The sequence below is a fragment of the Mobula hypostoma genome, chromosome 26 (assembly GCF_963921235.1).
Source record: "Mobula hypostoma chromosome 26, sMobHyp1.1, whole genome shotgun sequence".
NCBI lineage: Eukaryota > Metazoa > Chordata > Chondrichthyes > Myliobatiformes > Myliobatidae > Mobula > Mobula hypostoma.
In genome coordinates this window covers 25,356,648-25,374,133 of record NC_086122.1, presented here as the reverse complement: position 1 = coordinate 25,374,133, position 17,486 = coordinate 25,356,648, and the positions used below count along the sequence as shown (strand labels likewise).

The following is a 17,486-nucleotide window of genomic DNA, read 5'->3' as shown; positions in this document are numbered from 1 at the left end:
CCTGAAACTTCGGAAGCTCCTTGCAATCTTCCTGCACCACATCTTCCACAACTGCGGGCTTTCTGTTGTCAGCACCCGCTGCATAAATAACTTCCTACAACTAAATATGACTTATGGAAGTGAATGCTGGACCATTTCTCCAACAATGGAAAAGAGACTAGAAGCAGCTGAATTATAGTTCTACAGGGGAATGTTAAAAATATCATGGACCACACACACATCAAATGAAGAAGTTCTCAGAAGAGCCCAAGCAGTTCGATCACTCATACCAACAATAATAGAAAGACAACTCAGATTCCTAGGACGCATCATGCGGAAAGATGAACTAGAAAAACTCATACTCTCTGGAATGACTGAGGGGAGCAAACCTAGAGGAAGACCTCGGCTTATGTACATCAAAAGCATAGCCAGGTGGCTACACATCGAGGAAATGGAAGTCATCCAAAAAACGAAGGATAGATCTATATGGAAAACCATGGTCACCAAAGTCCACATCGGATATGGTACCTAGACAGACAGACAGACAACTAAATATTCAGAATCATCTCAGGCAACCTGTAGACAAACCATGCTCCTGCCACCAATTCATGGTCAATAAGTCATCATGAACCATAACTGTTCACAACTATCCAACTTAAACTGGTCACAAAATGAATTTACCACATTATATAGGCTAAAAGATAAAACTGCCTATTTCTGCATATAACCCCTGATCCATCCTTCACTGACCATAGACCACCGCTGTGGACATACACAGGCACCTATAGTCATTTGGCCTATCGCTATCTGAAAATCATTGTTGACAAACACAAGAGATTCTGCATATGCTGGAAATCCAGAGCAACATAGACAAAACACTGGAGGAACTCAGCAGCTCAGGCAGTAACTATGGAAATGAATAAACATTTCTGAGACCCTTCTCCAGGACTGGAGAGGAAAGGGGAAGAAGACAGAAGGAGGAGGTGGGGGCAAGGGAAGGAGGACAAGCTACAAGGTGATAGGTGAAGCCAGGTGGGTGGCGAGGGGCGGGATGAAGTATGAAGCTGCAAGGTGATAGGTGGAAAAGCCAACGGGCTGGAGAAGAAGAAATCTGATAGGAGAGGAGAGTGGATCATGTTTTGACAGGATTCTTGACAGTTTTGACAGACATTTCACATCAAGTCTGCAACCGATTACACTAGCGACATTATACTTCCACATATTTAATGGATCACACATAGTACTAATATAATATGGAGTCTGTTATTTGCATACTTAGATTTATTATGAAATAATTCAAAGCAAAACAAATAAAACACCCTTACCTGGAAATGTAGAATTATGGTCCAAATTAAACCAAGTGTTAGCTTGGGATTGCCATCAGTAATGTCATCATTTCTAATGTTCACCAACTTCACCTGCAAGAGTGCAAACATAATCAGTGCATACAGTTTTGAGGCATATTAACACCACTTTCTAAACTTAATAAAGTCCAAGTATAATACATTCTTGAGAAGGTCATTTTCTTAAATGCCTACTCTGCTGAACAAGTAAGAACTACTGTGACTGGTATCTTAGGAATAATTGTGATAAATCATATTTGTCAAATTTTCACAGTCTGATTAAAAAAAAAACAGAAGCAAGAACCTTACTGTAGTGTGTGGTCTTTAAAGAACACTGGGAGAATAACAAATCTGGTAGTTAATTCATCCAGTCACATAATTTAAAATTAAAATGTATATGCAGCGTTTATCCTTCTTCACATGTTTTAAGGGTGCTGTTGAGGTGGCCCGGACAAATAACTGTATGGCATATTGTTGAGTTATTTATTCATTATTTATTGAGATACAGTGCAGAATAGGCCCTTCGAGTCTTACCACCCAGCAATCCCCCAATTTAATCATAGCAATCTACAATGACCAATTAACCTACGAACTGGTAGGTCTTTGGACTGTGGGAGGAAACCGGAGCACCCGGAGGAAACCTACGCGGTTACGGGAAGAACGCATAAACTCCTTGCGGGTGGTACACACAGCAGCCACTGTGCACTGATGACGGAGGGGATGCAATCTTGCAATGTTTGGGGGGACGACAATCAAGCAGGACAGTTTATTCTAGTGATTACCAAGTTTCGCGAGTATTGCTAAACCTGCATTCATCCTAGGAAGCAGACGGTGTACCGTGACACAACTGATAGGGGCGGCACAGTAGCAAAGCGGCTAGCGCAGCGCTTTACGCTACTAACAGCGCAGGTTCAATTCCCGCCACTGCCTGTAAGGAGTTTGTCTGCTTTCCCCGTGGCCGCGAGGGTTTCTCCTGGGTGCTCTGGTTTCCTTCCGCACACCAAACAGTACCGACTGGCAAGTTAATTGGTCATTGTAAATTATCCCCTGATCAGGCTAGGATGAAATTGGGGGTTGCTGGGCAGCACAATTTGAAGGGCCAGAAGGGCCTATTCCACACTGTATTGCAATAAATAAATAAATTCAGGCCTTGTAGTTGATGGAAAGGATTTGGGTTGTTGAGCGTTGAGTCACTCACAACAGTATGCCCAGACTCTAACCTGCTGTTGTGGCCACAGTGTGCATGTAGCTAGCCCACCTGAACCTTGGTCAATGTGACCCCAGTGGATATTGATGCAATAATGTTGAATGTCGAAAAGACTTTATCTTGTTGAAAGTGGCCATCGCTGTGCACTTCCACAGCAGGAAAGTTACTATCCTGAGTCTGAATGTTGTTCACGTCTTGCTAAACAAAGGCCTCTTCACTTGCGGAGGAGCTACAACTGAAATTGTACAACGTACGATTATCAGTGAACTTCCCCACTTCTTAGGATGGATCGTTGGTTATTGATAAAGCAACTGAAGATGATTGGGCCAAGGACACTGTCCTGAGAAACCCCAGCAATAATGTCCTGGGTCCTCCATAATCATCTGCTGCAAAACACACAAAATGCTGGAGGAACTCAGCAGGTCAGGCAGCATCTATGGAAATTAATAAACAGTATTTCAGGCAGAGGCCCTTCTTCTGGACATAATCATCTTTTGCGCAAATATGACTGTAAACCAATGGAGTCTTCTGTCTTTGATGCTCACTGACTTCAATCTTACCTAGGCCTCCTGCTGCCCCGATGTCGAAGAACATCCCATTTACCTCAGTTCTTTAGGCTGTGTTTGGACTCCAGCTACAAAGAAATCTGGAGCTGAGCTAACTACTTGGACATAGTTTGGCAACTGTTGCTTAAGACCACCCCGGGAAGATGGTGTTGTAGTAACTGCACCGGAACAACTTGGCTGGACACAGTCAGTTCTGACTAAAGAACTTTATTACTGCCAGGTTGTTTTCTGGTAGCCAGGTTACAGCTCTCAAGCCCAAATGTATTAACACTATTCAGATGTACTAATATCAGGGTTTTCTTTTCCCCCAGGTTAATGCTGAAGCTCATTCTAATGCTCCAGCTTACTGACAAGAAAATGAAAATAGGATATAGACCAGGAATCCCCAAACTGGTGTCCTTGCTCAATAGTATTGGTTCATGGCATAAAAAAGGTTGGAAAACTCTGACAGAGACTCACAGCTGCTTTTAGTATCTTCCTGGGTTTGTGTACTTAAATCCAGACAATTTAGTAAGTTATGGAGGGAACACAAATTTTTTTTATCAAATTATAATAACCCAAACTAACAGAGTTAAATCTGCTTTTAAAAAATAAGCAAAATCAAAAAATAATGCCGGGGGCATCCTGCAGAACATAAGTTACCCTGTTTGTATTTGTCTGTTCAAGGTATGGGAAAGGACCTGGTAAAGGATCCATATGAGTAATTGTGGGATATTGATCAGTAACAATGAAGTACCAAAATAGGTTTTACTATTTCAGAGGATCTGTCCTGGGCCTGGCAAGTAAGTGCAATTACGAAGAAGGCACAGCAGTGCCTCTACTTCCTTGGGAGTTTCAGGAGAGTCAGCATGACATCTAAAACTTTAACAGACTTCTATAGCTGAGTCAGGGAGAGTACATTGACTGGCTGCATCACAGCCTGACGTGGAAACACCAATGGAAAAGCCTACAAAACGTAGTGGATATTTCCCAATCATTGAGCACATTTACATGAAACACTGTCGCAGGAAAGCAGCATCCAACACCAGGCCCCCTCCCCCCCCCATCCATCCAGGACATGCTCACTTCTCATTGCTGTCATCAGGAAGAAAGTACAGGAGCCTCAGGACTCGCACCACCAGGCTCAGGAACAGTTACTATCCTTCAACCATCAGGCTTGTGAACCAACTTCACTAGCCCCATCATTGAAATGTTCCCACAACCAATGGACTCACTTTCAAGGATCCTTCACCTCATGTTCTTGATAATTATCGCTTATTTAATTTTTTAATTGTTTCTTCTTTTTGCATTTGCAGAGTTTGTTGTCTTCTGCACTCTGGTTGAACGCCCTCATTAGGCAGTCTTCCACTGATCCTGTAATAGTTATTATTCTATTGTTTTGCATGCCCACAAGACAATGAATCTCAGGGTCGTATTTGGTGACATATATGCATTTTGATAATAAAATTCACTTTGAACTTTGAAGGAACAGCCAAGTGTCTAAATCAGATGTGAGAGAATGAACCTTGGAAGTGCTGATGGAGACTTTGGTGACCTTCTCCCACTCACTGATAGACATATAACAGAGGGGTGTGAGCTGGAAGGCAAAAATCTTATCATTTGTAAATTCCAATGGTGGAATTTGAATGTACATCAGATTGATAGATAGTCCAGTTCCATAACTACTAAGAAACAGATACATTGACCTACCTGCCGTTGCTTTAAATAGTCGAGTGCAATCTGTACATTTTGTAATCTGTGAAAACGCATGCGTCCTTTCTCACGAGGCTGACAAGAAAAGAGAAAGATTAATGCAAATTTTAAACGAGTTACTTTGGGTCTGATTAACACAAAGCAGAATGTTTCCTTGGTCAGCCTTATCAGCTTCCACTCACATTCAGGTTAATAAGTGTTTTTTTTAAACAATAGTCATTGTGTTGAAGACAACGTTACAAAATAGGTCACAATGTCAGTCTCTCGCTAACTTTAAAAAATCTCCAACAAATTTAGCCTCAAGTTTTTAAGAGGGGGTGGGACATTGTCAGAAGTTCACATTTAGCTCCTTAATGGTGATCGCTTGGCAGTCATAACAGTTCGAATGTAATAAGATACTAAAAAAAACTCTTCCCTTCTATTGACATGCTTCTGATTTTACTTCGCACCTAGGCAGTAAGTAGATGGATATGATTTTCACATTGGAGCTTACTGTTGATATCCTCACTAGTTTCCAAATCAACCATAGTTTCCTTTCATACTGAAGCCTCAGCAGCTTTTCTGGTCAACCACATTTCCTGACAACCAAACTCAAACTCTGCAACACATTCAGTGGTGGATACTACAGATTGTTCAATAATACTTTGTCATTTAGTTTGCAGAAAAAAATTTGTCCCAGGTATTTAAATACACATTTATTTTTGTAATATTAATTAGTGTTGTAAAGGAAACCTCTTATCAATTTTCGACTTAAAGAATAACAGTTTAAAAAAAAAGAGGACATATATATATAGCTTTATGAAGAATAAACATACCCGTGCTTGGACATTTTTACATTCTGTTATTTGATTGCGGAGGGGTGGACAGCATGCAAATTTGCTACTGCAATTCCCCACTTGTCTTGTGTCTGATCTCACTACAAGGGACTGGTGACTTGGTTACATTGCTCCTTTGTAGTCCAAGTTAATAAAGTGCAAAAAATGCTTCAGAAGGGGCAGCAGAAAATAACTTCCAAAATAAAGAGAAAGCATTGCAAATTGCAAAAATTCCATTGGACAAAATAGGTCCTTATTTCACATCCATCCTATGATTTTTCCTATAACTATGTAGAAGATTGATTAGCTCGTTGCAAAACCAAACTTAATCTGCGAAAGCTTTACATTTATCATGTATACCCCTTACCTGTTTGCTCTACCCAGACTATTAAAATATCACCAGACTGAATTCCATTTGTCACTTTTGTGCCTGCCCACTAGTCCACTGATAGTTTTCTGTAGCTACTGATCAATGAAGATCGAAGGACAGGAAAAGTTTTTAAATAGTTCCATTGTAATTGGACAATACTGCACACCAAGAATCTGGCATTTCACAATTTTCTCCGCTAGATGAGGCAAAAATGATTCTCATTATAATGATAAAAAATGTGCAGATTACCAACCTGTATATTAATCTGAAATATGTGAAGACATTAAGACTGACTTGTAACCACTATTTTGCTGATGTAGACATAATATATATAATCCAAAACATAGAAAAGTAAGCAGAATTGCATATTATATCACACACTGGAAATATTTCTTGCATGCCAACCTACCATTTCATTCCTCATAACTATTTCTGGTATTAGTAGTCAGGCGTTAACGTTCATTTTTAAAGAAAGATGTGCAATGTTAGTTTAGATCTCGGCAAACAGTGGGTTAAAAGCATAATTGAAAACTGCGCCAAATTCCTAAGCAGCACACAAACACTAACCTTTTCCCAATATTGCTGATCCTTTCATAGTTAGAGCAAAAGCACACAGCTGAAATGTCTGGTAAACACCTCATCAAATCTTTCACTAACCAGGGTGCATACAGATAATGGGAAATTATCTAAAAATGTATTTTTTAAGCAATGTAACTGGGTCGCCTTATTTTCTGTTCAATGAAAGTATTACTGCATCATTCAGCATAATACTACTTTATTTAACAACACATTGTGTAGATCCTCCAGCCCTTCGAGCCACCATAGCAACCCCAAACCCCGATTAACTAATCTAATCAAGAGACAATTTACAATCGCCAATTAACCTACCCAGTACATCTTTGGACTGTGCAAAGAAACAGGAGCACCAGGGAAAATCCAGGCATTCTACAGGGAGGACATACAGAGACTCCTCATGGAGGACACCAGAACTGAACCCCAGCTGTAAAAGCGTCACGTTAACCTCTACGTGACCATGGTTTTCTTTCCTACCTCTCCTCTCGGATTTTATTGATATTCAATTCATGCAAAATGGCAAAATCAACTTGACCTGAGGTTGAAGCTCCCCATGTTACTTACCCCAGAGAGTATTTACAATGATTGAATCTCTTATTTAATTAACCCAAAATGCCCCAAATTATGATGAAAGAAGGAACACAATGAGGAAAAGATTAGAATTAGCTGTGCTGCTTTCATTCATTTTATTGCCACAAGCAAGATACTGTATCACTAAAGAATAATCCACAGAAAACTACTTGTACATTTGAGTCAACTCCATTTTCAATCCAGTCACAATGCCAACTGCAATATTATGAAAGCTGCGTGATTTCACACATTCTGTCACTCATCAGCAGCATCAGTCATCTGCGTTGGGTTCCGATATACCAAATGTTAAATCTATCAATGGCCTTTTTTTAAATGATGTAACTACGGTCTGGGCTCTATGTAGTACAATGTGTAATAAACAAGAGAAAATCTGCAGCTGCTGGAAATCCAAGCAGCACACGCAAAATGCTGGAGGAACTCGGCAGGTCAGGCAGCGTCTCAGGAAAAGAGTAAACAGTCGACATTTCAGGGCAAGGCCCTTCGTCAGGACACAGCTGAGACATTACACGTGGGATTCCAGCATCAGACTCCAAATTCAGAATATTAATTATGTCATAAATATTGATGCTTTGTTTTGAAGATACTGAGTCTCTTTCAAACAATTTGGATTCACATCCCTTGAAGCCAATTCCTGCAGAGCTAACATTCCACTCCCCACCCAGGTGAACCAGGACAGTGCACAGACTGACTATTTTCTCTCTGGAACAAAGGGGTATATTTTTCTCTTCCTGAGATGATAATTCTCTCTTTTATAATCTTTTTATTAGTTTCAACATCATACATAATTCAATGATAATAATTATCAGTGATGATAATTCAAACTGTGAATAAAAAGTCAATTGTTCCACTGATGAATCACTAACAAGAAATATGGCAAAACCCAGTTGAAACTTCCAAAATATATTCAAAAATATAACAACTGCAAAATACATCCCAATATTAAGTCAGTGTTTTATAAATATCTGTGTAATTGAGCTCTAAATCAGGGGTGGGGCCACTGCACAGAAGCAAGCGGCAGAGAGCTGTAAATTTAGTCAGCTCCATCCTGGGCGCTAGCCTCCGTAGTATCCAGGACATCTTCAAGGAGCGATATCTCAAAAAAAAACGGTATCATTAAGGACCCCCATCACCCAGGTCATGACTAGTTCTCATTGCTACCATCAGGAAGGAGGTACAGAAGCCTGAAGGCACACACAGAAACAGCTTTTCCCCTTTGCTATCCGATTTCGGAATGGCCATTGAACCCATGAACACTACCTCACTACTGTTTTATTTCTATTTTTGCACTATTTAATTCAACTACTTAATAAATATACTTACTCTAATTCACTTTTTTTCTGTTATGTATTGCATTGTACGCTGCTGCAAAGGCAACACATTTCACCACGTATGCCGCTGAGATTAACCCCGATTCTTATTCGCCCTCACTTAAAAGCAACGTGGATTAGCTTGCAGTGATACAGTATTAATTGCATCGCCTCATGCTGTGGCACCTACCCCCTCAACATCATCCGCCTCCTCTGGACTGCGTTCAGAAACGCAGAATGGCGGTCTCGGCAAGCGCAAATTCTTCATGACAAATTGCTCCTTTGGCTAATCAGCATAAAACAAAAATGAAGAGAATGGCGGAAGCAAAGGAAGGGTAAATGGGAAAGCAAAGGCTATACAAAATAAAATGAAGGAAGAATAAATTTTAAAGAAAACATCGGGGCCCTCACCACCTCCTGTGTGTGAATAAAATCAACCAGCAAATTTTGCCCTCAACACATATTCAAAGTATACCGTGTTATTTTATAATACAAGGATTTCTTTGAAGTTGTAATGTGTTATGATCCCAGTGAGGCTTAGCACAAAGGATGTCTCATTCTGGAAGCTGGCAAGCCTCTGCTGTAGGTGTTTTTGAAAAAATGTGAAAATAATGCTTTTATGCTGGGAGTGGTTCATTGGAACACAATTTTGCTTTTTTCCAAGAAGCGAACATCATGAACGCTTGACAAGTCATGAGAGAAAGGTTGAACATTTCAGTATATCCATGCACTAATAAGCTGCAATAAAAAAAGCACTTTCATTCTATCAGACATGTTATCTGGACTTCAACAAAAATATGAAGATGTGTTTAACTTGCAATAGTTCCCTTGTACCATTGCAATGAAAAATACTGCAGATCAAATTTTCATTAATAGAACATATCACACTTGGAAGGAAAGCAAAATGCATTACACGGAGTCTTTTATGAACTCAGGATATGCTTAATCACTTAAAAGTACAAAAAGTTTGTTAGTAACCACATATTAATTTCTAATTTTATATTTAGACAGAGATAGCACAATTAATAAACATTTGATTGGCTGTGAAGAATATTGGAATACCCTGATGTTGTAAAAGGCATTGTATAGGCAGGAATGATGTTTCTTTCTTGTTGCAATGAATATAATTTATAGATACTGTTTTGATAATTGGAAGCTGTTTTCCAACAAAACATCAAGGGATCATGATGCTTCTGCAGACTTATCTTGTGCCACTATTTTGAACTTTTGCCACCAGTTTGGCTAATCTTCATAATGACTGGTTACAGATATGCTCTCAGCAAGCTTTAAGAAAGTAAATTTCCCAAAAGAGCAAAATTTAGCCTCCAGCTTTGTCTGTCAAAATACAATCTTTGTCAAAGATGCATCATAAAATTTTGAGTGTTAGATAATGAAATGTGAAGCTTAAATTTACTATGTTATTGGACTCTGCTGTCATACCTATTGCAACAGACACAAAATACTGGAGGGACTCAGCAGATCAGGCAGCAGCTATGGGAAAGAGTAAACAGTTGACATTTTGGGCCGAGTCCCTTCTTCTGAGAGGGAAGGAGTAAGTTGCCCAAATTAAACGGTGGGGGGAAGAGAAAGAAGCTAGCTGGAAGGTGATAAGTGAAGCCAGGTGGGTGGGAAAGGTCAAGGGCAGGAGAAGAAAGAATCTGATAGGAGAGGAGTGTGGACAATTGGAGAAAGGGAAGGTGGAGGGGACACAAGGGCAGGTAATAGGCAGCTGAGAAATTTGCTGACGGGAAGGAGAAATCGATATTCATACCATCAGGTTGGAGTATCCCAGATGGAATATAAAGTGTTGGCCCTCTGCTCTGATGATTGTCTCATCTTGGCACAAGGGAGGCCATGGATCAACACGTCGGAATGGGAATTGGAATTGGAATTAAAATGTTTGACCACTGGGAAGTCCCACCTGAGGGTGGTGTGGAGATGCTTGACGAAGTGGTCCCCCAATTTACGATGGGTCTCACCAATGTAGAGGTGGTCAAATCGGGAGCACCAGATACAATAGACGGCCCCAGCAGAATCACAGTTGAAGTGTTACCTCACCTGGAAGGACTGTTTGGGGCCCTGAATGGAGGTGAGGGAGGGGGTGTACAGGCAGGTGTAGCACTTAGGCCACTTGGCAGGGTAAGTGCCTGGAGGGAGAGTAGTGGGGAGGGACAAAAGGACAAGAGAGTCATGGAGGGAGTGATCCCTGTGGAAAGTGGAGGGCGTGGGGCAGTAAAGATATATTTATTGCTGGGTCCCTTCAGAGATTGTGGAGAATAATGTGTTGGATGTGGAGGGTGATGGGGTGGTAGGTGTATTGTTTGCAGAATCAAATACTGTTTTGTAGATGCTGAAAAAAAATTTGGAAAAATAACTCAGAAAATGTTGGATATATTCAAGTTGGCAGCATCTGTGGAAGGAAAACAGTTAACATTTCAGGTCAAAGGCCCTTTGCTAGAAGGAGAAGAGAGGATTTAGGAAGGAAGTTCCCCAATTTCATTCTCATTCAGATTCACTCTCCCTGGAGGAACAGCAGAGAAGGCTCAATCGATTGATTACAGGCAAAAAAATGTCACTAAATAGGGGAAATAATAGAACTTGATTTTATCGTCTCAGAAAACTCCCATTCACAATAAGATTAGAATCAATTTCCTCTGAGTTGTGAACGCTGGAATTCTCTAAAGTTATTCAATCTGCAATGTTAATGTATTTTAATTACCCCAAAACATGATTAAACTATCGATCTTCACGAGTTTGAATCAGAACATTAAACCAGAATAATACTTGGATTTAAGAGGATTAAATTGTGAAGAGGTTTTGTAAACTTGGATTGAATTTTGTTTGCAGTTTGATCTAATTTAAATTCTTGGAAAGATAAAAGTGTTTCAATAGATATACAGGAACTATTTTGTTTGGTGGTGAAATCCACAATGAGGTAGCAATACCTTTAAAATTAGAGCTAGGTCTTTTAAGGTTAAGATCATTCTAACCCCCGCTCCTCCCTCCAATACAAATGATGACAGAAATTTGGAATTATATCCCCGGCCTTCCCAAATGGTTACAGATGCACTATCAATGGACTTAGAAGAAGCTACAAAAGAAAATAAGAAGCAAGATCTGAGGCACAGATAACAGAACATACTAAAGGAGCCAAATGGTTAATTCCTGTTTTTACCAAGATCAGTACATTACCCAGAATTACGTTAAAAAAATTACTTTATCTATTACTGCCCATGATTGTCAACCCACATGTTAGATGGAACTCCATATTAGATGGGAACTTCAGTTCTGAATGTTATTTGCTTGCTTTTATTCTTTGCACAATTTTTTTCCCCCTGCGCATTGTGAGTTTGACGGATTTCTGTTACTGGGTTCTATTGGGTTTCTTTGTTTTGTGGCTGCCTGTAAGGAGACAAATCTCAAGGTTGCACTTTGATAATAAATGTACTTTGAACCTTGACTCATAGAAACTCATGGGACAGGAGGTAGCAAAGGCTGGAGATTTAGGTTTGTCCTGCTTCCCAGTTCACGTGCAAGTTTATCGTCATTCAACCGTACACGTGTGCACAGCTAAACAAAACAACGTTCCTCTGGGGCCAGGGTGCAAGCACACGGTGTATACAGTCACACACTGCACATGCACCTTCACCCATGCATCTTTTAAATGGAGCAAATAATAAACTCAGCTGGTCAATCAGCATCTGTGGGGGCAGAGGGATGATTGATGTTCCCAATCAAGACCCTGCATCAGGACTCCCCTTGAAGTGGATGAGCATCTCTGCTTTCATCACCATCTCAGAACTCCACAAGTGGGTGAAGAAAAGTACCCCCTCAACCCTCTAATCTTTCCAATGAACTTAAATCTATCCTTAGTCATTGGCCTTTAGAAATTGACGCTTCCTGTTCACAATCGATCAAAATTTCACAATGAGATCTTCTCTTTGTTTCAAAGAAAACTAATATTCAATCTGTCTTCATAACTATAATTCTCCAAACCTACTGATATCCTTGGAGATATCCTCTGCACACTCTCTAATGCTATCACATCCTTCGGAAGAACAATGGCCATTATAGCGCTGTTCTGCAGCAATGGTTTAACTGGAGCTCTAGCAAGACCTCCTGGCTTTTGTATGGTATGTTTTGGTCAATAATTATCCCTCATGTGTTCACTAAGTCACAACCGATCCTACTTCCTCCATGGACCTTCTTTTCCTTTATCGCTTCACTATTTTTTTTTCATTCCCTTGCTTTAGCTTTGTATCTCTTGTATTGCTACGTTCCAATCAGAGCCAGACTCTGTCAATAGCTTTGTTAACTCCTATGCAGAATTAAAAAAAAACTTTATTGATTCTATTACATCCTCAAAAATTAAACTGTTGATCAAATAAGATCTTCTCTCCAAAAGTATAAGCTGACGGTGCTCAAGTGTCACTTTAATGCTGAGCTCCCCAACGTGAGGGCTATAGATAAGAGTAAATGCAAGCAGGCTTTTTCTGCTGAGGTTGGGTGGGACAACAACCAGAGGTCATGGGTTAAGAGTGAAAGATGAAAAGTTTAAGGGGAACATCAGGGGAAACTTCTTCACTCAGAGGGTGGTGAGAGTGTGGAATGAGCTGCCAGCACAAGTGGTGCATGTGAGCTCGTTTTCAACATTTAAGAGGAGTTGGGATAGGTATATGGATGGTAGGGATAGGGAGGGCTATGGTCCCAGTGCAGATCAACAGGACTAGGCAGTAGTTTAAATGGTTGGGCATGGACTAGATGGGCCAAAGGGCCTGCTTCTGTGCTGTACTTTTCTATGACTCTTAGCCTGACTACCCTGTAGTTATTTGGTCCATCATGTTCTTCCTTTTACAAAAAGCAATACTATCTTGGTTATTTTCCAGTATTCTTATCACAAAGCATATATCCAAAGTGTATAGACAATTTCATCCCTTGCTTCTTTTAAGATCTGTATTTTTTTTTGGCTAGATCTCACGATTAATCCAGCTTTATAGATACTGGACACCTTAAAAAGCTTTCTATCCATGCACACCACTTCTTCCTCCCTAATAATGTGATCCATAGCAACCCTTTCTTCCATGAAAACAGAGACAGTACACTCACTTGAACAACAACCTCGACACAACAGGCTATTTCTATTATTTTAGAAATACAAGGTTAAAACTCTACAGGTTCCATCCTTTCATGTATTTCTAAAGAAATTGATGGAACCCATTCTTGAGGTAAAATTGAACAACAGCTCTACAACTTGTATGAATGTACCCCACCAATATTTTTCATGCAGTTTATTTCTAACTCCATCCCTACATTTTTATATATTTCTGCTGTGTTGGGCTCCCAGATGCCTCATTTTTACTCCTCATAATCTTAGATATCCTGGGGATTTAAAGTCGGAATTTTCCTCTGTTATTGAAAACATAGCTGATCCCAGTTATTTATTGACTGATTGAGATACAGCTCGGAACAGACCCTTCAAACCACGCAGCCCGGCAATCCCCCAGTTTAATCCTAGCCTAATCACGGGACAATTTACAATGACCAATTGACACACCTACGGTGGGAGGAAACCACTGCACTCTGAAGAAATCCGTTCAGCAACGGAGACAATGTACAAACTCCTTATAGGCAGTGGTGGGAATCCTCACTTCACCGCCCTAATACCAATGTACCTTCAAACATCTGTTCCCAATCCACTTCCGCTTAAACTGGATTTATCTGAATTTAGGATTTTTTTCGGGAGTCCATCTTTGTTCTTTTCCCTCAAACAACCTGTCTCAAGGTGGACATGGCAAAAGAGATGATTGTGGACTTCCGGAAGGCACAGGATGACCACTCTCCATTGCACATGAATGGCTCTGTCGTGGAGAGGGTGAAGAGCACAAAGTTCCTTGGTGTGCACATAATGGATGATCCAATCTAGATCGACAACACTCCTCATTGGTCAAGAAGGAGACTGACATCTTCAAGGCTCCCTGGACCTATTCTAACAACTTTCTGCAGGAGCACCATCAAGAATGCCCTGACTGGCTGCATCATTGCACGGTATTGCAGTTGGAAGACAGGGGACTGAAAGACCTTAAACAAGAATGCAAAAACAACCGAGAGGATAACTGAGGTCTCCTTCCCCCCCCCCCCACTTGTGACATTTATCAGGAAACTTGGAGGCAAAGGGCCCAGAAGATTGTTGAGGGCCCCCTCTCACCCATCCCACAATCTCTTTGACCCACCACCATCAGGCAGGAGGCATAGCAGCATCAGGACTTGGACTACCAGACTGGTAACAGCTTCTTCCCTCAGGCTGTGAGACTGCTGAATACCCTGCCACCACCGAGGTCTCGTCACTAGGACAGTGAACTGTTTACCTATGCTGCACACTACATGCATCATGCATTATATTTTATTAACATATTTATGGTAATATTTTATTTTATGTGCTGTGTGTGATATGTTTTGCTAGTGGACCGTGGTCTGGAGGTACTTTGTTTTATTTAGTTGTATGTATACATACAGTCAGATGACAAAAACACTTGGAACTTGAACTTGAAAAGGTTAAACTGATTTTTTCTGTGGAGTACTGCTTCTTGTCCACTAGATGTCACCAGTGTGTGTTATAAATTAAATCGTTCATGGTTTCAAAGGAACACTTCAAAAATTTCACTGGGATTATCACTTTCACTCCCTTGCCAAGTTGTTATGGGGACAGTACCCAGTCCAAACTAACATCGAACTGAAAATCTGAAAACCATTAAACCATTTCGACAGTTTTCAAGCACCTAAACCAACTGAAAACAAAAGGAATTAAAAATAATTGCTGGAGAAAGTAGTGTTAAGCATGACATGAGGTAACGCTTGTTAACATAATTCCTTTAACTGCAGTGTACAAAATACAGAACTCCTGTTGAATGTAATTTTTTTTTACTATGGTCTTCACGAATACAGTCTCTTAATAACCAGATTACAAGGCAATCAGACGGCTTCAGTATAATTATTTTAATACTTATTCTACAAAGTGGGTATGTTGTAAAATTGTTCAGCAACTTTTAAAAAAAAATTAAAGTTCATATGGAGAAATGTGCAATGTATTCAATTCAAATTATAAAATGAGTACTTACTAGAGTCACCCCAGAGAGGACTTCCAGGAGGGAGATCAAGTTATGTCCATCTCTTAGATCTTCATAAAGATCATTTATATGTTTCCGTACCTAAAAGAAAGGAAATAGTAATTTTATAGAACATCAATTGAAGCTTTCACAGAATTCAATTACTCAAATGACTCCTTTTCCCAGTATTTTTGAAACTGCAATTAAACATGGATATGGTTCAACAAATGCCAGCTCTCCAACAGCCAGATTTTCCAAATGGAAAAACCGTGCACTGGGATAATTATTCTATACTAACGTGAGGCTCAGTTTCATCTACTTCTACAACCTCTGTGCATCACACGTGAGCAGTAACAGCAAGGTTAATGGGTAACCTTGGTCTCTACCAAAGGAGCTGTAAGGTGTTCCTTCTCTCCACTAGCCTGCAAGTCACCCTTGGGCGTAGTATAGCACCTGCTTAGCCCCTGATCAGGGTCACGTGAAGCCATGGGAGCAGGTGATGGATGGTCGTCTGAGCAGCTGGTGCATATCACAAGTCCTGGTTATGCGACCACTGATGCCAGGCAGACAATATCTGAGGAGTATTGATTATGGCTGGGGTCACCCATCTTGTAAAGACACTGCCCACAAGGCGGCAATAGCAAACCAGTTCTCCAGAAAAAATTGCCAAGGACAATCATGGTCATCAAAAGACCATAATCGCCTACACAGCACAAAACGAACAAACAGGTAATGGTAAGAATCAAGAGGTCTTACCAATTTTCTCCTTCTAATATTAAACTAAATCCTCTGCTTTCTACCACTCTTGCTGAGATCAGCCACCCGCAGACAACCTTTGTACATTTTCAATTATCTTTTTTTAATATAAGCCTGCTTCAGTGTAGAAAAATACAGAAGCCATTTTTAAAAAAAATCAGTGGACACATTCAGTGACTACTGAAATTAATCAGTTGGTCATTTAACTACAAGAGTGTGATTAAGTATCTGATGTGTATTTAATATTTGAATAATATTGTAAGTATATTGTTTGATTAAGCATTGCTTGTTGTTCATGGTTATATGTAAAGTATGTGAATGACATACGTTATTACGCCACTATGTCATAAGTGTGCGCCTCACTAAAGTAAGACGAAGTAGACATGCATCTCCTGGTTCCCGTGTTTTTAGAACAACATAGAACATAGAATAGTACAGCACAGTATAGGCCCTTCGGCCCACATTGTTGTGTCGCCCCTCAAACCCTGCCTCCCATATAACCCCCCACCTTAAATTCCTCCATATACCTGTCTAGTAGTCTCTGAAATTTCACTAGTGTATCTGCCTCCACCACTGACTCAGGCAGCGTATTCCACACACCTACCACTCTCTGAGTAAACAACCTTCCTCTAATATCCCCCTTGAACTTCCCACCCCTTACCTTAAAGCCATGTCCCCTTGTATTGAGCAGTGGTGCCCTGGGGAAGAGGCGCTGGCTATCCACTCTATCTATTTCTCTTAATATCTTGTATACCTCTATCATGTCTCCCCTCATCCTCCTTCTCTCCAAAGGGTAAAGCCCTAGATCCCTTTCAATTTTCTATCAATTAGCTTCATGTTTTGGAGTTACAAAACATTAAAATATTCCCGCACAAAATTTCAACTGTGAACTCATGCAAAGTTAAGTCAGATTGACATGCTATAAATTGTATTTGTTGTGTTACTTAAAGATACATCTACAATCTACCTTTGGAAAAAAACACTTCAGTTGGCAATGTCACAAACAAGGAAAAATCTTTCTTTGGAATCCAAGAGAAAGTTAGTGTTAGTGCAAATATAAAAACAAAAATACATGCAGTAGTTTCACAAAGCTAACATTTAATCTAGCAATTAAATCTACCTTAAAGTGTGTAATACTTTAACAGGGGTTACACACTTTAGCTTACAATATTCCAGTACTCTTT

The 17,486-nt window shown here is 40.1% G+C and overlaps 1 protein-coding gene across 13 annotated transcripts in view; it reads right to left on the bottom strand.

Annotated features, from left to right (window-relative positions):
• Window positions 1–17,486, bottom strand: part of macf1a (microtubule actin crosslinking factor 1a) — a 599,766-nt gene that overhangs the window by 311,056 nt on the left and 271,224 nt on the right. For 12 of the 13 annotated variants that reach the window (XM_063033725.1, XM_063033724.1, XM_063033713.1 and 9 more), the window contains exons 3-5: window positions 15,559–15,648; window positions 4,785–4,862; window positions 1,305–1,397 (exon numbers count right to left, since the gene is read on the bottom strand). In XM_063033725.1, coding sequence (XP_062889795.1) covers window positions 1,305–1,397; window positions 4,785–4,862; window positions 15,559–15,648 — 261 coding nt within the window. Of the gene's footprint in view, window positions 1–1,304; window positions 1,398–4,784; window positions 4,863–8,633; window positions 8,868–15,558; window positions 15,649–17,486 lie in introns of those variants that run through there. The other variant, XM_063033719.1, reaches the window with a different exon arrangement.